Here is a 23915-nt window from a genome sequence, read left to right as displayed (position 1 = left end):
CCCCGTTTCCGTGACGTCCAAAGAAGGGGCGGGCCTGGTTCCGGCCTGGGCGGGAGTCGGTGAGGCTGACCGTGGCGTTGCTGTGCAGGGAGAAAGTGGTACCGCCCATCTGTTGTGAGCTCTGATGCTGGGGACACGAGTTAGGTTTCCTTTTTGTGCAGGAAGCAGTGGAATGAGGCTTTCTCTCTCACCCTCTCTCCTAACAGGGCAAGGAGGAGTGGCACTTGGGGTCCCGGTTACCGGGACGGTGGCGAAGTTGGGTCCCTGGAAGTCCGCTTCCCGAGTGACTGCCCGCCCGGGGCCGGAGAATCCCGCCCTGCACCCCTTTCCTTCCAGCTTGGTTCGGTTGTCTAACTGTGGGGTCAAGTTAGGCAGCGTTATGGCACACCCAGGCGGGGGAGGAGGACTCTGGCTTGAGGGATGTAAAGACAGTATCTGAGGAAGAAACGCTCATCCTTGGGGAGCGTTCCGGAAGGAAAACTCACTTTTTTTTTTCGTTTCACCACCTTGCCAGCTTAAGTGCGAAGTCAAACGTTAATAAAAGTAAAGATAGCCTTAATTTGTTATTGAGGTTTTGTTTTGTTTGGGGGGGGGCGCGAAATTATGCTCAGAGACTGAGATTGTATTTGCCAGTTTTTAACACAAGTTCGCTGTGGGATTTATAGTCGTTTCACAAACCAGTAGCATGCAGATTAAGATGTCGCTTAATAAGCCAGTAAAAATAATAGCATAACATAACGTACTCCAGTGATAGATGAATCATGTTATTGTTCCAGGCAAGGGGAGATGACAGAAATAAGTGCGGCTGAGGTGTACCTTTTTATACGGTAGGCGCTCAAGAGAGATGGCTTGGCTAACTGAGAGCTGGCGTCCTGCTGCCGCCTCAAAAGGAAAGTGAAAAGGCCTCTGTTGCTGGAGCCGCTTGCTAGGGGACTACCGCTCGGATGTTGGCAGCACAAGATTTTCTCGAGGGCTTTTGCCACTGCTGCTTAGAGTGGCCTTTACCATGGCAGGAGCTCATGCCCCAGGGGTTTCGGAGAGCTGGCAGTCACACATTGCTTCCGCTTACCAACAGGGGTAAGTCCTGAGAAATGGGTTGTTAGGTGATTTTGTTGTGCAAACAGTATAGAGTGCACTTACACAAACTTATATGGTACAGCCTACTACACACCTAGGCTATATGGGACTAATTTTATGTGGCCACCGTTGTATTTGTGGTCCGTGGGTTGATCAACACCTCAATACGTGGCACACGACTATTTAGGTCAGCAAGGAGTCACCTTGCCCCGACGCAAACTGAGTAGTCCTCACAAACATTTATTTATAGTCTAAACGTCCGTTTGCCGTAATTCCTTCTCCACATGTTCTTATTGATATTCGGCGCCCCCCACCCCCACCCCCAGTGTTTGTCATCAGCTCAGCTACTGGGTATTATCAGTGACAACAGATGAGATGATATGCTGATACAGCTTACATCACTCGTGTCAAAAACAACTTTGCTTCTAAGAACAACTTTTATTTGTCCTTATCAACAAGTGGATTTGAAGTCATGAAATACAAATTTTTGTAAGATATGGAGATTCGGAGATGTGTTAGAAGTGACAGCTTTGCACAACCTTCCAACAGAGTAAATCCTGAAGCATGTAATTAGTCTCATAAATGCCATAGTAGGTCAGTTTGACAAGCAGGAGGTTAATGCGTACGTTGATGTGCGTCCTTCAACCCCCATTTGAGCTGTAATAGAATCCTGTAGCACTTAAAGACCGATTTATTTCTGGGAACGTTTGTTCTCTGATGTTCTGAATTGTCAGTACCTGTTTAATTCAGGTTTGTTTTAATTGATGTTGGTTTGGGTCTTGTAGAAATGATTATATTTTGGATGCTCAGGTTGTCACTGCAGCACAAGGAAGGCCTTGTCTCGTGTGTACCTTACTTTGGCGACCGCACGTGTAAGCACTCCTGGGGCAGTGAAACGCTGAAGTCAAACTAATCCTCAGTCTCCTGGAAACCCATGTAGTTCTTCACTGTTTTATGGTAATTCCTTCCCTTTGTGGTAGTTATCTTCCTTATTGTGTGAAAAGTCACAAGTTATTATACTATTTAAATTATTTTCCTATTTACTGCTTCTTAACTATTTCCACCAGAGAACCACTCAGGTCAAAGGAGTGAGAATTGCTGGAGTGGGTGTCCCCTGGGCATGGGACAAAGAATGAGTAAGCAGGACATTTTTTTGAACTGTCATATTTTATCTTAAAAAAATAGGACTTTTTGAAGTTTACTCCATGACGTATCTGTGTATTTTAATGTGAAGGTAATATTCTCTCATCCAAAGAGAAAAAAAAACTTTGAATAAAACTGCTTTCCAAAATCACATGCTTTATGCATTCTTTTGCTTCCAGAATGTCCCTGGTGCCCTGAGTCTTTATCTCAAGGAAGGCTCACCTGCTGTTTGAGAAGAATCAGTACTCTTGTAATTGTGTTTTGAAGTGAATTTTAACTTAACACTATAAAAGGATAATTACTATATTCAGTACATACTACCAGATTGTCACACTTTTATCTGCTTACGTATCTGCCACATTTTAAAGAAGAACCTGTGGCTTGAAAAGTCTCTTGCTCCAATCAGGAATCTTTTACAATATAGTTGATTTTAGAATGAAAACCATAGTGTAAGTGGTTTACTTTTTTTTTGTTTTTTGGGGTTTTTTTTTTTTACTGTTAGAAATTTGTGGAACCAATCTTAGAGCCCAGAAGAGTTTAGAGAGCATCTGGTCCAGATGTTCCTAATCTGGGGGAGTTCATGGATGTCTGGGGGACTTTGAATACCCTGAAATTATATGCAAAATTGGGTATGTACGTTTTTGGAGGAGAGCATTGATAAAATTTCATTACATTTTCAAAAAAATTAGTGCCTCATTGAATTTAAAATACACTAATCCAGTCTGAGGTTATAAATGCTGAAATAGATCCAGAAAAGGAACTCTTTCAAAACCATACAGCTAAGTAACAGACCCAGTGCTGCTACTGCTTTTTGTGTTTCCTTGGGCTCAAACATTCTCTTTAACAAAGAAGAAAAGTGGTTTCTCCTTGTCTAAAGAAAAACACACAATACAAAGTCATATACCTGTTCAACTGGATTCAAACTGAGCCTACTTCCTGCAAAACCTCCTGTTCTGTTTCCAAACACAGGATGTAAAAAGCCATTTAATCTCATTCTTGTGAAAACTGCAGTTGCCAAGAAACAACCAACTGTTCAGAGTTCATTAACACAACAGCACAACAGGATTTTTAGTTTTGCTTTTGAATTATTGAGAAGCTTTTCATGCGTGAGCCATGCATTGATTTATTCATTCATTCAACAAATATTTATTGAGTGCCTGGCTTTGTTTGGTTTGCTAAAGAAAAAACAGCTAGGCTTTTTTTTGTGTGTGTGGGGGGGAGGGTGGTGGTAAGGTGGATATACTGGGCTAAGAGCAGGATACAGTGGAGAGAAAGCAGCCCTGTTAGAAATGTCGTGTGAGTCTACTATTCCTGCTCAATTTCCCTCCTTTCTCAGTGTGACCGGTAGCAAGTCCATTAAATTTTAGGACTACGGAAGTTGCCTGTGCTTGTATTTCCAGCGGATTTGGTCTCCTTTGCACGTAGGGCTAAGGGAGGCAGAGAGGGCAGGCTCCTTCCCCTGGACACTGGCCAAGATTCCGCCCTGATAGAAATTGGCTTCACCTGCTTCATGGGAATAATCCAGGTGAAATGAGAAGTTAGCATTTGATGTTTTTACAGAGCAAAGCGATATTGGGGAAAGCTTCTTTGTCACTGTCATCTATAAAGCACCTGAATGTCCCCCTTTATCTCTGGAGCCTTGCCCCTGGTCTTCTGTGCCCAGTTCCTGCCTTTTTCCTGGGTGGTTTCAACATGCTTCGTTGGCCTCTGCCTCCCTCAGCCTCCTTAGCACTGAAGGCCTTCAGAACAGGCTTCCCCAGGATGTGATACTTTGGCACATAAAATATTTTGAGCTAATGGCAATCAAGACCCTGCAGGCTCAAGAAACTTTTACCTCTCCTTTCAAGAATTTAAATTGGGGCTTTGCCCAAATTAAGAGTTATTACCAGAAGTAAATTTTTATGACCTATTTGTATGGCAGGGCAAACCTCTAATTATTAAACATCTGCTCTTCTTATCATCCTGTGAATTACCCTTCTCGCCTCAGAAGCCTCAGGCCCCTATCCCATTCCTTAGGTCAAGATGGCATATATGCCTCATTTTACCTTTTTGTCTCAACCTCTCATGTATGTGGGGGTCTCTCACCCTTTTGTGTATGTGGGCTTCCTGTATGTATGCAGTTAAATTTGATTTTCTCCTATTAATTTGTCTCAGTTTAATTCTTAGACCAGCCAGAAGAACCTAGGAGGTAAAGGAAAATTCCTTCCTTCCACACAGTTGGAGTGGTCAGCAGGATAAAGTTCTCTGGATGGACTCTGCTGCCTCTGAGGCTGCTGTAGCTGAGAGATCTTGGGACATCTGGCAAGCGCTGGCAGGCTCCTGGATCTCTGCCTGCTGCAGGGTCTTTTGGAAGTAACAGTGGTAATAGTCTTTTTTTTCTCTTTCCTAAATTTACATTAGGAGAAAATATTTGTAAAAGTGGTTTCTTGAACTTAAGCAACTCTGGTAAATTTGGTAGAGTATTCTTGATCCATTTCCTCCCAGAGATGGTCACTGCTTTTCTATTGTGTCATTTGTCCTTAGAAGGAAATTCCATAGGCAAAGTCAGCTCACGGCTTTTGCTGTCTGGAAGGGTTTCCCTGTTTGAACCGGCTCACAGTATGAGGTTTTCTTTCCTCGTTATATGTCCTGAGAGGTTGGCTTTTTGACCAGTGAGAAAATTCTCTCTGGTCTCTGCCAATCCAGAAGGTGCATTTACCAGGGTGCACTGGTAGCCAATCAAATAGATTGGGGTTCTGAGTCTCTTTGTCCAAGTGTGCCAGCTCTCAAGGGAGTTTGTCATAAGAGGTCCTTCTGTCTTAAGACTATCTTTGGGAGTAAACTTCTTGGATCTTGGGAGGGCTTCATCCTTCCCAGTCTCCTTTGGGGACACCTCTTGCATCCATAGTTAAGCCATAAAAAGGCTTATTGGGTTGAGTTGCTATTAAGAACTTACTTGTCAATGGCCAGCTGATGGATCCTTTGCATTGGAAAAACTTCTAAACTGGAAAAAATTTTTAGAGAGCTCACATGTTGGTATAACGGCTAGCCATTAAGACTCCCTTAATAAGATGAAAAAACAGAAATTAGAACAAAGTCCACTCAGACCTCTTCTTATTTGCCTTCAGACATTTACAGATATTATAAAAATCAGGACATTGAAGTACAATTGTTTAGCACTTAAGAAGAAAAAGAAAAAAACTGTATATATAACAGCTAGACTTAGGGTCTACCTAACAAGATGAAAAAATAAAAATTTAGACCTAAAACAAAATCCAGTGTAAAACCCCCTTCTTAAAATCTGGCCCCATCTGTCTGTTTCCCTTTTCCTCTAAGATTTACAGAGAGCACTCCAGTCTAGTCTCAAGGAGTATGCAGATTATTCATATAAATGCAGAAAGCCAGAAAATGAATTTAGCAGAAGCACCTGGGACAGGCAGTAGTGCTCACTATGCTGGACTCTGTACTCAGGCTCTGCCACCTTCAGCCCTTCCTATGCAAGGTCTTTTGCAGACGTCCTAGATGTCCACCCAAGGAATCTGAGACAACAACAGATCTTTTGAATAATAAAGCTTTTTTTTACCTCCACTTTAGAAGATCCTACCAAATGTAGAAAAGAATTAGAAAGATCAATGGCCACTCTATAGTTCCTAATCAAGAGACAAAAATGCAGTTTTCACATTGCCCCTTCCTTTCCAAATCCAGACCCGCTGGTTATTGACCCTTTCTCTCCCAGGGATAGCTGTTGCCTTCATGCTTGTCTTGTTTTGTGTCCTAAGGGCTTGGCTGGGCTTTCTGTCTGCCTGTGATGTGCAGGCTTTTGGTTCTGTCTTTTGGCTGTCTTTGGGAGTGATTCTGGATCTTGGGAAGGTAGTAACCTTTGAGGATGCCTCTTGAGTCCATAGAGTTGTTTAGTACTGTGATAAATACTTACTATGTCCCCCAGCTGAAAACTGGCAAGATATTTAGAGGGATTTTTTATTGTTAGTAGCCCTATCGTGAAAAACGGCCAAATTGAAAGCTGATATTCAGAGCCTGATAGGATTTTTTTTTAAAGGCCTTCTTCCCAAAGTTAAAATAAAACTATGTACCCAGAAGGAAAGAAGCAAATTAGTGCTGATGTAATTGGGTGGGTAGATCAACCTATGATGTTGTTTGAGTTACAACCCAATTTCTAAGGAATTGAGAGCAGCTGTCCTTATCTTACAAATCCTTGCAAAACTGGAAATGCAGCTGTAGAGGCACTTCAGATTCCCCCCCCCCCCGTTTCCTTTCATCAATCCCCCAAACCTCCCCTATTTATTTCAGAAGGCTTGTTACCTCTCTGGGCTGGACCATCCCCAATTCCTAATACTGAAGGAAAAAAAGAAAAAGAAAAAAGAGGCAAACAGCTATAGAAACACCCTTGCCTCAAATCTAGCATTTGAAATGTCTTCTCCACAAATGTTAGTAGAAAAAAGCGTTAGCCATGTCAACAGATAAACTTAATTTATTCCATATGCCAGAAACACAATTTGAATATAAGTATTCTTCCATAACTAGTGAGCTTTGTATTATTGTAGCTGATTCATGGCAGTAATTTTAGAACGATAGCTATAGGGTCTCTATGTATGTGTATCTATATATATGCATGTTGTAAATATGTGATTTTTTCTACCTCTAAATGGCATTATCAAATTTAATTTATGAGAGCTCTATTCACTTGGCTTAAAAAAAAAACAAGTGCTATATAAATTGAGTATACTCTCAAGAATATTAGAAATTAACCCAAATGAATTTCAAGATCATGTGACCTAGGAAAATATTTGGTATTAAAGCTAATTTAAGTCTATTAGTTTACTTAAAGTAGGTATATCTTTAGAATTATCAGCATTAAATATAAAACTTTTGTTCTACCTAGATTTACTAAAAGTGAAACAAATTCGTGCGATCTCTCTTATAAAATTTGGCAGCAAAAAATTGATGGCTGACTTTGTCTAATGTCTCATGAAGTTCTGGTAGGTAACGTAAACCTAATTATTTGGAACAATTAAACCAAATAGATGTAAGTAAAATAAAAAGAGTTTTAAGTGAACTTTTTAAAAATAATTGTGTTATGGTATATGCACTTAAAAATAGCTTCCAAGATCTTTTTAGTAACTTGAAACTTTAGAGTTTTTCTAAGTTAAATCTTGAGAATTCACTGAATGTCTAGATCATTTCCAAATAAGATAAAATACTGAAATGTTAATTGCTAAACAAGTCTAAGTTTACTGACTTTTGATCTGTTATTACAGAGAAACTAAAAGGTAAATTTGGATCTGTTAGTAAACATGTCTTGTGCTTTACTGGGAGATTATACTATGAGGAAGCATATGCTTTTAGAAATTATGAAATCATAAATTTGCTGACCTAAAGAATACTGGTATGGCAAATAGTTCACAGTTGCTAACTTCTTAGTTTTTATTGGAAATTAAAGTTTCTGAGGGTTAAAAATTTCTAATTAATATATAATTAAAACTACTAAAATAATAAGAGAAAGATCTTAGTATAAAAATGTGTGTTTTTAGTTAAAAAAAAAGAAAAAAGTTTACCCTGTGTGATCAAGTTAGCTAAAATTAAATTTTTATTTTAAGAATTTTAAAAATAATATCAATAGTGTATTTATATAAAACTGGAACTTAATTTTCTTTTCATCTCTTAAAAGAACAAAGTATTCTTGGAATATTGGTCTGCTCCTGATAAGAGATTATGAAAGGTTTTTCCTTACCTTTTTGTGTTTTATCAGAACTGTTTTCTGTGCTTTATGTTAAAAGCTGAATCTTTTTTATTAAAAGAGCTAAAGTTTTGCAACTATGTAACCTTTTATATTTGTCTTTGAAATCTTTTTGTCACTTTGGTTAAACAGATAATTAAATATTAAGTTTGATAATCTGTGATCCCATTTAGGTGAGTGTTTTAAAACCTCTTTGATATTTTTGGCGAACTTCCCAAAATCCTAATATATCCTGGTATAAAATGCTGTCTGTCATCAAAATCGAGGCTCACATTAAATAGCAGGAAAGCACCTTAGCTGACTTTCAAGCAAAGGCAGCAACAGTAGAATTCATAAAGGTTATGACATATATGGATGAAGTCTATTCTGCTTCTGCAAAAAAAAAAAAAAAAAAAAATGACCCTCATCGCCAGACTTTTGCTATCCTAATGTTCTTGTAACATGGCAACAGTCTGCTCCTGAATCAGAAAAATTAAGATAGGTAAACAATAGCTGTAAATTAAACAAATAGGGCTATGGGAAACCCAAGATGGCTGGTTAGTTCTTCCTGACTCCCTGGCAAACCTCACTTTTCAGGTTTTGCATTCCTTCACCTGTTATAGCAAAAACTATTTTTGTCCCCAGAGGCTTCAGAACTCCTCCCTCTGGGTCCTTTGAGCACCTGCAGCTGGACTTCATTCAACTACCACTTAGTATAAGTTATCAGTATGTTCTTGTTATTGTATGTGTGTTTTCCAAAGGGTTAAACCCGCCCTTCCCCCCAGCCCCCTCCCGCTTGCTGCAAGGCTGATGCCCTCACACTGGCAAAGAAAACTGTTAGAAAATGTGTTTCCCACTTGGGATACACTTCACAATCTCCAGTAATCAAGGCATCCACTTCACTGGGTAAATCTATGAGCCTTAGTGAAAACCTTGTAACTTCTTGGAATTATCACTGTTCTATCACCCTCCATCATCAGACAAAGTTGAGAGGACTAGTGGAAGAGCTGGATTCTAGCTGAACAAGAATTAATTTCACAGGACTGAATGAACTGATAAATATGATTATAATTTTTATGACTTTTTCTCTAAAATATTACTGTTTTTTTTAATCCTTTGTTTTCCAGATATAAGGGAATTATTTTTCCTCCTAAGACAAGTATGACTACAGCAGTTGGTAAGTTATACCTTTGTAAGCAGAATTGAAACACTTTTCTTTTTCTCCTTATCTGGTCCCTCCAGAATTCATAAATTTAGTGAGTATTCTTATTTTCATGGAAAAGTTATCTGCACAAGTTTGATAAGAATCTGTTCTCCTTATAGCAGGACACAACTGGAAACTAGTTATATTATCAAGACTTTGACTGGAATGTCATATTTGAGAGAGAATGTGCTTGGACTCAGATATGACCAGATAGCTTTAAGGAACCAAGATGGACTTTATGAAGCCAATAAAGTGCCTTGAAAATATCAGCCTGGTACCTTCTTAGGTGGTTCCCAGCAGCCTTACAAGATGAGTAAGAAAGGTCACTTCCTTGCAGGTGTAGGAATCTCAGGGTATCTTGGGGACCTCAAGAAGAGAGGAATTCACACAAATCTGTAGGTATTGGGAGGCAAGTCTAATGCCAAGTTCTTGGCTTGGTTTCCTGGCCTTGAGAGATCTTGAAAGTTCAGTCTGGAGATTCCTTGTGCAAGGTTTCAGCAAAGCAGATTTAAAAGAGCCTATATGATCAATTGCTATTCTTGCTGCACTTATGAAAATAGCAAGCCAGATTTCTTGAAACTAGACTTAATTTTACAAACAAATTAGTTTCACTGTGATTGTCTTTGATAAAAATGGGGGTGATTTTAGAGAGAAAAATTATGTTTCAATAGAAACTATAATACACCTTTGTGGATATTAGATTCTAGTGCTGTTCATTGTCTTTTAAGGTTTTATTTACTACCTGTAAACTGGACTGGATCCTGAATTCTTCTAGTTTCCTCCAGTACCTGGCTACAACCCTCCAAATTAACATATCCAGTTTTCTCCCACCTTTTGGCTTGGAATCACAGAGCTAAAACTACCCTTTTTCCTGAAGCCCTGCAAACTGAAGCTGAACAACTTGATATAAATTTCAGAGAAATCATCACAATGGCTTATCTATGGAGAATCTTTATACCTGTTGCTGTATGGGCCATTCAGACAGATCATCAGACATTCAAACTGAAAACTAGGAAAATCTGTTGGATTGCCCCTGCTGGCCCTCACTCTATCTGAAAATGCCTTGAGGCAGACATCTAGAAATATCTTTGACTGACTGCCTTCAGAACTCAGAAACTGGGATTATAGTCTGCTCCAGTCATTAACCATTGTTTTCCTTTTCTTTCCATAGAAATGCCTCTTATTAAAGACCTGATTGCTTGTACCATAGGCCTAATGTTGGGAGCCCACCTGCCTCAATACCTCCTGAAATTGGACACTATTGTTTAGTTGGACTGACCTGTTGTCTAAACTGAGAGTCTGGTTCAATGCGATGGAGCAATCTACCAATCCAACTTCTGGAATGGGAAGCTTCTCATGAAGTTTCAAAGGCAGGACTGAAGAGGTTCAGAACAGGCTTTCCCAGGATGTGCCACTTTGGCATGTAAAATATTTTGACCTAATGGCAATCAAGACCCTGCAGGCTCAAGAAACTTTTACCTCTCCTTTCAAGAATTTAAATTGGGGCTTTGCCCAAATTAAGAGTTATTACCAGAAATAACTTTTTATGACCTATTTGTATGGCAGGGCAAACCTCTAATTACTGAACATCTGCTCTTATCCTCCTGTGAATTACCCTTCTCTCCTCAGAAGCCTCAGGCCCCTATCCCATTCCTTAGGTCAAGATGGCATATATGCCTCATTTTACCTTTTTGTCTCAACCTCTCATGTATGTGGGGTTCCCATGCATATGCAATTAAACTTGACTTTGTCCCATTAATTTGTCTCAATTTAATTCTTAGGCCAGCCAGAAGAACCTAGGCCAGAGGAAAATTTCTTCCTCCCCCACACCACCTTATTATCAATGTTAAACTCCTACATTTCTTCCCACTTACAACTTCATCTCTCACCCATTCATAGCCAAAATTCTGATTTTCTTTTTACAAAAAAAGAGAAGAAAAAAATCCCCATATTAAAGTTTTTACAAAAAGAGAGTCCTTAACTGATAGGTTTTATTTGATGTCTAAGCTGCTGTAGTAGTTAAAAATTGTGTTTAACTTCATATAACTTAAAACAACAGTGACTTAAACAAGACATTTATTTCTTAAGTGAGAGAATTCCAGAGGTTGGCCAATCTAGTGCTGGTGTGAGGAGTCTACAGTCCTCGGGGACCTAGACCTGTTCTCTCTTTCAGATCCTGTATTTGTGTGCGTGACTTCCTCCTTGCTGTCACCTCATAGGTCAGCACAGGTGCAGAGTCATTTTGGCTCTAGCCGTCTATCTGTAATGTCAGCACTAGGCCTGGGGAAAGGCTAGAGGACAAAAATACCTCCCTCTAGCTAAGCAAACTCTCTTTGCCCACACAGCTTTCCTCAATCCCCTTATAATAGTTCTATATACATCTTTTAGCCAGACTTTGGCCACCTGGCCACATCTCCCTACAAGGGGGGAGCTGGGAAATGTCTCTTAGTGAGGCCTATTGCTGCCCCTAAATAAAATCAGCATTCTGTTATTAAGGAAGAAAAGGGAACTGGATATGGGGTGGCATCCAGCAATGTGTGCCACAGCTGCTAATCAATAGCATCTCCCTTGAAGATGTGGGGGGATCCACTGGAGTAGAAGCTCCACCGTATCCCCAACACCGTCACCCTGCCTGTAGGTGGTAGGACCTCAGTAAATGGTGGGTGAACAATGGAATTGATATGACTTTGTGATGATAAATTCATCATGATTATTTCTCACCTGACAGGTAAATGGAGAATACATGATGCACTTGAATTGTGGAATAGTTAATGAATAGTGGAATAGTTAGTTATTAACAAGCTGCAGGGAAATGGCCAAACCCTAAGTGTTCCTATTTAGACTCCGAAGTTGTCCTAAATTTTGACACTTCCTGTAGCCTTGCTCACTTTGCTCCCTCTGTGTACATGAGAGCTGGCTAGAAAGGCAGAATGCAGGCTCCAGTCCAAATCTATTGAATCAGAACCTACATTTTAAACAACAGGCCTGCCTAATTCCAATGTGCACTGGAGTTTGGGAAGCACTGCTTCATCGTGCTTTTTAAAAAAATACTACAAGAAACTACAGAACTAAAGAAATACTTCTGTAAATTGTTTTCCAGTACTCGCATTAAGGGGCGTGTGTGTGTGTGTGTGTGTGTGTGTGAGAGAGAGAGATACCACTTCTTGTTTTCCAGTACTCGCATTAAGGTGTGTGTGTGTGATACCACTTCTTGTTTTCCAGTACTCGCATTAAGTGTGTGTGTGTGTGTGTGTGTGTGTGTGTGAGAGAGATACCACTTCTTCCCACCAGTTGGTTGGGATAATGATTTCAGCCTGCAGGGAATATTAAAAAACAAAGTCTACTAGGTGATGCTTCCAATAGTTATTCTTTGCAGACAACTGAACTGAGGAGGGAAACGTCAAATTGTGGTATTTGTCTTAAGGTTTTAATTACTAAAAGTAACTCTTACATGGTATTGTAGGGGGTGGGGTGGAGACTTCTGTGTCCTTCACAGTGGCCCAATATATACTCTCCCTGTCCACCCTGGGTTCTAGCTGGCTTCCCCAGACCTGATGGGTGAAAGACTGGCAGCTCAAAACTGGCAGAATAGTTTGCAGGCGTTCCCTCAGGTGATCCCAATGTACTCTTTGCCCCCACCAACCGCTTAACCCCATTGTCGTGGAAGTCAAGCAATTAATTGCCTAGCAGGAATTGCCACTAAATGCAATCACTCTCTCTGACTCAGTTGTGAGTGTTATTTATCAGGTTGAGAGGTTTCAGCCCACAAGCTGGAACTTTTGATGCAGGAATAAAAACTGGATTCTGGGTCTCATTTTATCAAGTCTCTGGATAAATGGCGGGACAGGAGAGTTTTGCACATTTTGGCATAGCTCAACAAAATAATTACTACTGGTACTGGCAAAGGTGAGCTGTTTTTTCCTACTCTGAATGAAAATGAAGGCCCTTTGTGTTCCATTTGTTACGGTTTTTTTGGCAATTTACAAGTGATTGCTTTGAAAATAACTGTTCTTAAACTGTTAAAGCAGAAATCATCCTTACTTGTAACTTCTGGGAAAGAAGAAAGAGTCCTGGGGTTTTGAATAATTCTGCCTTGTCGGTGATTTTGTCATTCCCGTCGTCTCTCCTCTGCTGTTAGGGTGAAGCCCGAGTTCCAGCCCTCCCAAGGTTACCCTTTTGGCCACTGGTCTGAGCACCAGCACAGCTGTTGCTCCCTTCCTGACTACAGCAGTGGCTGTGCAGTGGTTGGAAGTGGACACAGCTGCCTCTCTGTGTGTGCGACCTCTGGACACCCAGCTGAAACTCTGGTCACCCAAGAGGTATTCTTCGCTGAAATGACTACTGTGTGGTTCGTGTGCCCAAATGGAAACATCTTTCTCCTATTTTCACACCTGCAGATCCTCTCATTCAAATCCCCACAGCCGTGGCTTTCGCTATTTTATTACCAGAGAGTAAAAGCGGATGACCTAAGAGTTTGACTTGCAAATGGTTTAAGTCCTCACTGTCTTCCAAAATAGGCTGGTGAAGTCTGTGCCTAAATTCTTGCTACTAAATTTTAGATGATCATCATTCGATAGATTCTATTCTTAAAGACTTAAAATATGACAAGAGGTAGTTTTTTGTTTTGCTATAGCAGTGAGCTTTACCTCACTTTGAAAAGAAGTTTTAATATTTTGATTGTTAAAGTAACCCATTTCTGAAACCACACAAGGTGTATTGGAGTAAGGGAAAGCCTCGCTCACCCCCTCCCTTTCCCCGTTGCCTCCCCACTTAGACGAAAGCCCGTTCAGGTGGATCTCTGTCCTCTAGAGGTTTCCCTCGTCCTCTCCCTAAACCAGTGTGGTTGGGCTTCGTCTGTTTGAGGAGTTGGGAGCGCCTTGGGCAAGGAGGGCCCATGTAGTCCGTGCTGGTTTGCTCCGGGCTTGCTTCTGCTTGCAGGTTGAATCAGGAGAGCTTTCTTTAGAAGTTGCCCATTTGGATGTGCTGTGATTTTAGCTCATCCCTCATCAACTGACATTTTAAATGTTCGTTGCTTTAACAAACTTGCTGTTACCTATCCTCGAGTATTTGAGTAAAATTTTCTGGAAGTGGAAGTTCTGGATTAAAGGATATAACATTTACAATTTTAAACAGCAAATTAGTCACCAAAAAGTCTTCTTGAGTTTACGCTTTCTATTGATGTTATGGCTTGCTTCTCTACATTTTTTTGGTGTGATTAGCCAATCTGACAGGTGAGAAAGGCATTTATCTATTACTGAGGGCAAATACCTTTTCAAATATTTATTGGTATCTGTTGTGTGACTTTGTCCTTTGTCTACCTTTTTCCTGTTGTGTTGTATCCCTTTTATTTGACTGTGTAAGATGTTTACATATTAGGGAAATTAGCACTTTGCAGTCAAAACGTTACAGATTTTTCTCCCTGGTTTGTTTCCTGATGTGCACAGTGACACTCTGTGTGATGGCCTTAATATCAGCATTGGATTTGATATCTAAACCCTCAATTTTGAAAACTTGTATTTGCTTGCTAGTTTTTTGCCCAAACTTTTTCAATTTTTCAAGTCTATGTTAGGTGAGCCTCTTACATAAAATATCTTGTCCGATTTCTTGGCTCTTCTTTTTCTTTTTAAACCCAGTCTGGGTTTTCCTCTCTTAGATCTTTGATACTGCATCACTTAAAAAAAATCTTTTGCTATATTACCTGACATTGTAGCATATGTTTTTCTTTCACCCTTTCCTTTTTTTGCTTTTCTGGAAGATAGTCTATTTTCTAGTAGTCACTTCTGTATCTTTAAATAGAGAAGTATTGGTTTGAGTATATTGTCAACTTCGGAAATAAAAGTATCTTTTCTCTCCACTCATGAGAAAACTAAGAAATTAACAGCCTTTTTTCCCTGCCTGCCACCCCTTCCCCCCTTTCTTCTCATTTTTGTTGGCATATTCTGGTTTTTTTTTATCCCACTGTCTAGTCAAATTATTACTATAACATGCAGTTTTTCATTCAAGAACTATAAATATATTCTCTTTGCTGCTGTGGTTGCCACACTGGTGCCACCTGCCTGCTGCAGTGGTGGGCCTTCCCGGTTATGAAGCTGTAGGGGAGGAAGATATTTCCTCTTCCCAAATGTGGGTTCGTCTGGCCGGAGAACGAATTAAATTCACATGAGACAGAATAGCAAGAGAAAATTAAACAAAGCTTTATGAGGAACCATGGCCCGGGGCCTTTCTTCTCGAAGGAAGAAAGGGCACCGAAGAAGTGGGGTGCACATAGTGGTTATATACCCCCAAACAGGGTGTTTCACATGTGATTGAAATGTCCCTTTTACAATAGTCACGAGGCTGCTCTGTCAGCACAGAACTGGATGGAAACAACAGATAGGTCTGCTGTCCCAGTGAGCGCCGCAGGGTGACAGGTGTGTTGCCTCGGGCTGGGGGGGCTCACAGATGAGCACCGCAATCGCAGTCGGTTCCCAGCCTAAAGAAAGATGCTTAATCTTTAAGGAGATGCCAACGTTGGGAGGGGGAGGGAAGTCAGTTACAGGAGGTTACCAGAGAAGCACAATAAAATGCAGATTTTGTGTCCTTGCCTTTGGTATTGATTAAGAGTTTTTAGAGAGAGAAGGTCATCTCCTTTCTTCTTCCTGGTACAGAGAGGAAGGCACCTTTTACAGATAGAGATTTACCTTACAAATGTAAATGTGTCCTAACAAAGGGCGAGTTCCATTCCTCAGAGCCTCCTTCCCTGTCCCAGTTTATCAAAAGCAATCAGCCTCAAATAATCCTCATGTCAAAGAGACATATCTTGGGGTGGCCAATTCCAGGTCCCCACAAAGCTGAGCAGCAATATTGGAGATGGTAAGGATCTGCAGTGGGTCTCTTTCCCTTATACTTCCTCCCTTTAGTCTTCCCTAATAAAGTGGGTCCTCCATGAAATGTCATAGTTTTATTGGCTGCTTCCCCCAGTGTGGTATACCCGTGGCCACAGCCCTTAACTCCCCATCAAGGGACTTAGCCCCCTGAGAGCCCTCTCCATTTTGACATTGTGTCTTGCTTAAGGTGAGAGGAAGGGGAGGTCTTAAAAAGGATTCTGAGGTCTTTGGGGCCCATCACCACAACTTTCACAAACTAACTCTAGCAGAGGAAGATTGTCTATAGATGTGCCCTTCTTTAAGGACAGCTGGCAGCATACCCTGTGCAGAATCTCAGACCGGCGCGAATGCTCTGTCTCTAGATAGCTTCTGCTCCTCGCACCCTGGTAAATTTAGGATCTATGTTTACCAGAGCACACATTGGAAAGGAGGACGTGTGAGGTTACTTGGACTCTGTATTATAAAAAAGGCCTCATTTAAGCACAGATTCTGGCTGTCTTAGTCATTTGTAAATAGAAAAAAATCTGCCAATGGTGTAATTAAATTTATGGTAACCATTTAGTTTATTTTCCAAACCAAGACCTATTTCAGTGTGAAAGGGAGGCATACTTTCAGATAGATTGGGCAGAATAGGTAGTGGATCTTTGGCTTTCAATATAATCTCGTTCTTTTTAGCAAGGGAGGCTTACTTGAGTTCATTAGTGCTAGGAGCTACCTTGGCCCTTTCTGGGTGGGGTGTTCCTTGGAACAGCTGTACATCCTTACGAAAGATAGGTTCCCAGCAGGTACCTATTGAGAGAAGTCATAAAAACTTATGCTGCCCCAGTAAAGTCAACAGAGTCTGGATTAACAATACCGAGATTTATTTTGGGACTGCTTTTGGAATTTACTTCTTTCATTATGTAAGAAGAGGATTGATTAGTTTGCTTTTCTGTAGCCTCTACATTTCCGTAAGCTCCTGCTATCCTGGTCTTAGCTGAGTCATGGGGTTGGAGATGTGATTAGACGGCCAAGAGGGGGATGTGCTCATGGAGACTGCAGAGTGTCATCCGGAAGGAAGGGTAGAGCTCCAGGTAGAGAGTTGGGCATCTAGTACAGGGACTATAGAGTCTGGATGCTAGGGTCCCAGGTGTCGGGTTCCTAGCCCAGGCCCTAAGATGCCAGTTAGTTCCCAGAAACTTCAGAGGGGCCAGCGGCCTTTGTAGGGCTTGCTCCTCCTTCATGACCCTTCCTCTGTTGACTAAGTTCACCCCTTTCATAATTGTAGTATTATATCATTTAAAGATTCTTCTGATCAAAATTAAAAACAAATTTGATCTAAGGGGAGTTTAGTGTTTTAGAAATTATTTTTGAGAGCTAGATTTTTCCAAGAAAGCATGTTGTTAGTAAACCTTTAAATGAAATTATTTTTTCTTAACATACTGGTTTTCATTGTAGGAAACCACATCTCTGGCTGAAAACCGAGATGAAGACCCAATAGCAGGTAACTTAAACCTGGTGTTGCAGTGGCTGAAAACAAAACTAACCCCATTTATAGGTTCCTCATTCACTCAACTGGTTAAACACTGAGAGAGCCTACTGGAAAATTCCAATGTAGGTTGCCTAAGCCATTCTCTTCAGCAGTTAGTCCAGTTTTTGGAAATTGCTTCTGTGGGAACAGCTTGAGCTCAGCCGACTCTCTGGGTTTTTATGGACTGGGAAATGGGGACATTTCCACGCAATAAGAAGATGATAAGTTGTTTTTAAGATCCATTTCCTCCATAAATTTAGACTTGGGGATTAATTATGCTTTAATTTTTATTTTTAAGGGGAAAAGCATGAGGCGATCGCTGTGGCCTTGGCTTCCTAGCTTCCCTCAGGGTTATTGGTTCCTGGGGGACCTAACAGGCCTCCTCTGTAGTGTCAGGTGGGGCTGCCTGTAGTTCTTGATCTGTTTTGAAAGGAACAAAGTGTATCTGCTCAGAGAAGAACCCTGTTTCTGAATACGTCTTATTTGAGAAAGGGAAGAAAATGTTTGGCTTCTTTTGTTTAAGTTATAGGAAAGAGAAATAGAAGAGAAATGCAGAGAACACCTTTGCCTGTTTCTTATCACATGTCTGTCTTATCACATGTCCATCTGGTCTCTTCCCCCACCCCCATCCCCACCCGTACCAGACAAACCCACCCACTGCCTCTGTGATTTTATCAGAGAAAGGAGCATCTGTCTTTGTAGTCTCGGTGATTAATACAAAGTCTGCATGTTAACAGGTGCTCAGTGCTTAAATGAAATGAAATTGATGTTTAAAAGCAATCTTATTTAAATGCTATGGGACATTCTAGACTTTAGTACTTTGATTGAAATATGAATAAAAGATGCTTGTTCCAGCTCTCAGGGGGATTTCATTCTGGTTAAAGTGTGAGTCTATTTCCCCTGGTTTCTTAAGTTCTGCAGATAGTCTCTAAAAATAACAGAGGAAGACGTATACTTAGAGTGTGCTTTCTGGATGCTGATTGCCAGGGTTCATATCTCACTCACTCGCTCTGTAATTTCAGACAAATTAATCTTCAGTGAATTGGCATCTGCATCTGTAAAATGGGATGCTAAAACCTACCTTGTAGGAAGTATGAGGACAGTATCTCTAAAGTGCTTTTAAATATTTTAATAGCATCTGGCACATGATAACAAAATAACAAAATATTATTTCAACGTGTAATTGTTACTGCCCAAGGTGGGGTCCCCTGCCCCGGCAAGACAGTTATGAGAGAGAGAGTGCTCATAAGTGTGTGGTCCTGACACCACCAGGAACACGCAGAGTCAGGAGCCGTTCTGCAAACAACTGCCCATAACAGTGAAGGAAAGAACCATGGGGCATGACTTTACGAAAGCAAATTTCGAAAATTTCAGGAAAAACATAGAAACGTTAAATTTTCTGATCACAAGCTCTCAAAGGAAAGATGGTTCAAAAGGGATGGGAAGCTCTAAAGAACAGGATTCAGACAACATAGCCACAAATGACTCTGGTGAAGAAGATACGCAGCTTATGAGACTTATATGATATGTGAGGCCTATTTGATGATCTTGATTCTAAAATGATAAATACAGAAAGACATTGTGTCAGTCAGCTTGGGCTGCCATAGCAAAATACCACTGACTCAGTGGCTTGAACAACAGAAATTTATTTCTTGTAGTTCTGGAGGCTGGAAGTCCAAGATCAAGCTACCAGCTGATTTGGTTTCTCGTGAGGGCTTTCTTCCTGATTTGCTGATGGCCGCCTTCTCATTATATCCTCACAGGATGGGGATAGAGAGCATGCAAGCTCTAGTGTCCTTTTTAATAAGGACACTAATCCCATGGGACTAGGGTCCCACTCTCATGACCTCCTCTAATCCTAATTATCTCCCAAAGGCCCTATCTCCAAATACCATCTCATTGGGTGTTGTTAGACTTTCAACATATGAATTTTGAGAAGACACAAACATTTAGTCCACTACAGGCACACAAATACAGATGAATAGCGTGAACCCATGTGAATATCAGGAAGCAAATTGTGGTCCTGAGTGAGCTAAGGCTTGCAGAAGTTACAAAGGAAAACAGAAAGGGCTTCTGTAGTTATACTCAGTACAAGGAGAGAAAAAAATGGACTACATTTAAAAAGTCAATGACCTTGGAAACCTGGCACCTTGGAATGAAAATCTGTCTGATTCTTTCATGATAACATAACACCACCTCCTCATCACAGGATTCCAGGTTTCAGAGAAGGAAGGCCAGGACCCCTCTGTTTCTGAATTAGTTGCTATAGACAGTGGTTCACTTATCAATCTGACTAAGCAGATAAAGCAGCATGCTTAGTTTTTCAAAGCCCTGTCACAGGGACTGGGTCCTGGCTCACTGTCTGGCACCGTAGCCACCCAGGTGTTCATGCCAGAAACTCAGGACTCATCCTTGACCCTCCCTTTCTCTTTTACCTCCAATTGAATCCATCTCCAAATACTGTCCATTTATCTCCAAAACGTTTCTCGATTCCGTCCATTTTCTCCAGCTCTTCCACCATCTAAACGCTCATCGAGTCTGGTAACACTACTTCTTTTTTAAGCTTCAATTTCGATTTTCAAGGTTTGGGTTTTTTTTTGAGGAAGATTGGCCCTGAGCTAACATCTACCGCCAATCTTCCCCCTTTTGTTGAGGAAGATTGGCCCTGAGCTAACATCTGTGCTCATCTTCCTCTATTTTTTGTGTGACATCTGCCACAGCATGGCTTGATGAACGGTGCGTAGGTCCACACCCAGGATCTGAACCAGCAAACCCTGGACTGCCAAAGTAGAGGGCATGAACTTAACCACTATGCCACCGGGCCGGCCGCTCTATTTTCAAGTTTTATTGAAAGGAAACACACAATTTAAAAATTTTAACATTAAATGTCTGCAATATTTCCTGCTAATATTTTTTTAAAAACTCTAATTGTAAGCCATTTCTAAACTGTGTCTTGTAAAACTATTTTTTTATATGCATTATTGGCTTCTACAGATCCAAATCTTCATTTGAATATTGAGGAATTAAACAAAGAGTTTATGATGAAAAGTGAAGAACTCTACGACTCTCTCATGAATTGCCACTGGCAGCCTTCAGATACAGTTCACTCTAAAATCCCAGATGAGTCCTCAAAGAAGCAAGATGTTGGTTAAGCTACCCAACTATCATATTAATTGTATCCTGTTTTGTTTCTGTTTTTGCAAAAAAAAAATTCTCCCAGGAATATACTGGATTCTGTATGTAAATACAAATTTCTAGGACTTAAATGTGATTGATGTGATAGAAGGTAATGTAAATAAACTTTGCCAGCACATCCATTTCTGGAAGTGTGTTATATTAACTAAGTGTCAGAAGGGGTCACATAACCATCATGGCAGAACAAGGTGCACTGTAAGACATTTGAAAATAAGTTTAATGTCAGATGGGCCCGACCTGAAGTGATGTGGCCTTAGCTACTCTGATAGGATTTGCTAATGTTAAACTCTCATGGAGAGAAATCCTATCCACAGATAATGCAAGGTTTCTTGTCTGCATCTTGTATAGAAAATGTAGATTAGAACTAGTTGTTTGATCTCCATTTCTTGACCATCAGCGAATCTTGTGAGAGAGCTAGACATAGAATACAGTGGAGACTCACTCGTCTCAACTGAACAGAAAGATTACTAAGCATTACTAAGAAAAAGTTTGCTTGGTCACAACAGCGTATCAGCCTTCTAAGATGGAGAAATTGGGTCCCCATAGAAACCAGTTCAGAAACTTCAATGCATTCTATTGACTGTGCCCTTATAAAAGATGTCCTTTTTTTTTTCTTTCTGTCCTAAAGATGAACAACTGTCGTGTTTATTGCTTTGCCTGGAGGATACTTAAATGAGACCCGTGGGCCTGAGCTGAGTGATTTGAGGCCTGAAGACTTGTTGCTTAGAGTTGATTAGACACTCTTCTGCTCTGAGGGTACTTAAGAGATGCTAATCCTTGTCCCAACTAGGCTGAAAGAGCTGAATCCAACATGGAGAGCCAGGTGGACTGCAGTCTCTGTGAAGGAGCTTGCTCTGCCTCTAGCGTAGGACAGGGCGTCTCTACCTTGGCACTGTGGACACTTTGGGCCAGACACTTCTGTGTTGTGGGAACTGTCTGTGCATTGTTCTGACCTCTACCACTGCATGCCAGTAGCAACAACCAAAATATCTCCAGAAAGTGCCAGATGTCCTATGGGGGTAAAATTGCCTCCGATTGAGAACCACTGGAATAGGGCAATGGCTGTCAAACTTCAGGGTGCATCAGAATTGCCTGGAAGGCTTGTTAAAACACAGAATCAGTAGGTCTGGGACCTGAAGATTTTTAATTCTGAAAGTTCCTAGGTAAGGCAGATGCTGGTGGTGCAGATACCACACTCTGAGAACCCCTGGCATCAGGAAATTCCCAATTGGTACCTAAAACAGAGGGTGAGGTTCTCCTTTCATGTTCCCCACCCCAACACAAAGTATGCAAGTGCTAACTTTCCTGCAGAGCCCTGACCTGTTCAGGTATCCACCCTCCTCCTACAGCTCTTTGTTTTGGGGACCAGCACCATGTCTGGCTCCAGGGAATGGCTCTTGTGTGATCTGAGCCGCATGTAGTGGTCCCATTCCCCTTGCTAGTGAATGGTTTAGATAAAGACATATGATAAAATTCAAATTAACAAGATGAGAGGAGAAGTTTTCCTCACTTTTAAAAGGAGAAACAGAGAAAGCTTCCTTCCCTTTCTCTCACCATTAAATTTAGAGATGTTGCCTGGCACTGTTGCTGCCGTATTGTGACCATTAGGGCAACAGCCTGAAGGCAGTGCTGATCTACTGGGAATGACAGTGAAAGAAGATGGAAAGAACCATGCTAATGGCATTGGGCTGTTGAATTAGCCAACCCTGGAGTCTCTCGACATCTGGACTGTAATGCATGATAGTGTATTTTCTTATTCTTTAATCCATCCTGAATTTTTATTATTTGTAGCAAAAGCATCATAACAGAAGCAACTAGCATGTGCAAAGAGCTTTGTGTCCTTGAATCAAAAAGAGACCAGTCAGTGTGTCTAAAGCTGTGCAATCTAATACAGTAGCCCCCTGCCACATGTGGCTATTGAAATTGAAATTTTAATTAATAAAAATTAAAAATTCATTTCCTCTATTGTGCTGGTCACATTTCAAGTGATCTCAGGTGAGAACAGCAGAGGAGCCACCCCGTGGAACCCAGCTCATTGTGTTGATCCTATTTGACATACGTTCAAAAACATTACACTATTATTTGGCAGTGAAATGAAAAGGGCACAGATACAAATCAGCAGGACAAAAATTTGAATTTATCGAAGTAAATATTTGTTGTTAGAGAAATGACCACAAATCCATGTTTTCTTGCATATTTGTTGTAAAGAAATAATTTATTTCATTACATCAATCTTGTGTAAATAAAAAGGAAAATATGATTTAAAAATACATATCCAAATAAAGCTAGAACAGAGGTCTGTCAGATAATAAATATTTTTGGCTTTGCCGGCCACACTGTCTTTGTCCCAGCTGGTCAACTCTGCCATTGTAGTGCAAAGCAGCCATAGCCTATAGGTAACCAAATGAGCCTGGCTGTGTTCCAATCAAACTTTGTCTACAAGAACAGGTGGCAGACCAGATGTCGCCCTTGGGCTATAGTTTGCCAACCTTATTCTAGAAGAACCCCTTTAAAAAGTTCTAAGTAAAAATTTTGAGCAATAAGAAAGCACTGTCATAGTTTAATTAACAACGTTTGTATTTCTTAGTGATACAAAAAATTATGGGTCTTATAATCAATGATATTTTCAATTCAATAAACTACAGTGTACAGGTGTATATAAATGTGTAAGGAATATGATATCACGTAATCTGGCTTGATGGGAATGAATAGCCAGAAGTTAGCAAGTGAGTGATCATGCTTTAAAGTTTTGGGTGGCATTATAATTGAAACTCAGTTTGGTGGGACAATATGTGACATGACATACAGACCTTGATGAAATCTAATTAAGGTCTGGATTTAGAGTAAGATAAAATAAGAACTCATTGAGGATAAAATGAAAGCATTAGCATAAATTCATATGTTTCAAAGCCTCCTGCTCTGTTTCTGGAATAGCCCGTACCTTCTGATATTCTGCTTATCACTGTTAGTTTTATGAAATGATAAACATTCAGCTTAAGCATGAAGATTGTCTTTACATTCTCCGTTACCAAGTGGGATGAGGGTAGCTTGAAAGGTAGCAAATGCTGGATTGTGGAGCAGAGAAAGCAAGAATGGCCTGATATCTCTGTTACAGAATGATGATTCTTTCAGAATTTACAGATTAGCAATGATGGGGATAAACAGTCTAGTGTGAGCAGAGAGGCTTCCTCTCATGGCAGTGACCGG

The 23915-nt window shown here is 40.6% G+C and overlaps 1 protein-coding gene across 14 annotated transcripts; it reads left to right on the top strand.

Moving 5' to 3' along the window:
• The first annotated feature begins 10 nt into the window (after positions 1-10).
• On the top strand, positions 11-20816 carry C19H6orf52 (chromosome 19 C6orf52 homolog). Of its 14 annotated transcripts, XR_011529588.1 has the most exons (9): positions 11-114; positions 832-1077; positions 1888-2034; positions 3646-3745; positions 4375-4581; positions 7100-7196; positions 9061-9110; positions 17441-17486; positions 20508-20604. XR_011529588.1 is itself a non-coding variant. In XM_008533272.2 (4 exons), the coding sequence occupies exons 1-4, from the start codon at positions 12973-12975 to the stop codon at positions 20663-20665; spliced, it is 474 nt and encodes a 157-aa protein (XP_008531494.2). In that variant the 5' UTR covers positions 12836-12972; the 3' UTR covers positions 20666-20816. The 14 variants fall into 14 exon arrangements, 1 of the variants encoding a protein (XP_008531494.2); XR_011529580.1 differs by lacking the exons at positions 17441-17486; positions 20508-20604 and adding an exon at positions 13276-13415; XR_011529584.1 differs by lacking the exons at positions 17441-17486; positions 20508-20604 and adding an exon at positions 10309-10445.
• The last annotated feature ends 3099 nt before the right edge of the window (positions 20817-23915 follow it).

The sequence above is a fragment of the Equus przewalskii genome, chromosome 19 (genome assembly GCF_037783145.1).
Source record: "Equus przewalskii isolate Varuska chromosome 19, EquPr2, whole genome shotgun sequence".
NCBI lineage: Eukaryota > Metazoa > Chordata > Mammalia > Perissodactyla > Equidae > Equus > Equus przewalskii.
Note: the sequence above shows the minus strand (reverse complement) of the source record. Positions and strands in the feature narration are given on the sequence as shown.

Coding starts and splice junctions, on each gene's coding strand:
- C19H6orf52 (XM_008533272.2), top strand. CDS start 12,973: ATGGCGGGACAGGAGAGTTTTGCACATTTTGGCATAGCTCAACAAAAT. Junction 13,457..17,440: donor AAACTCTGGTCACCCAAGAG/GTATTCTTCGCT, acceptor TTTTCATTGTAG/GAAACCACATCTCTGGCTGA. Junction 17,487..20,507: donor AGATGAAGACCCAATAGCAG/GTAACTTAAACC, acceptor TGGCTTCTACAG/ATCCAAATCTTCATTTGAAT.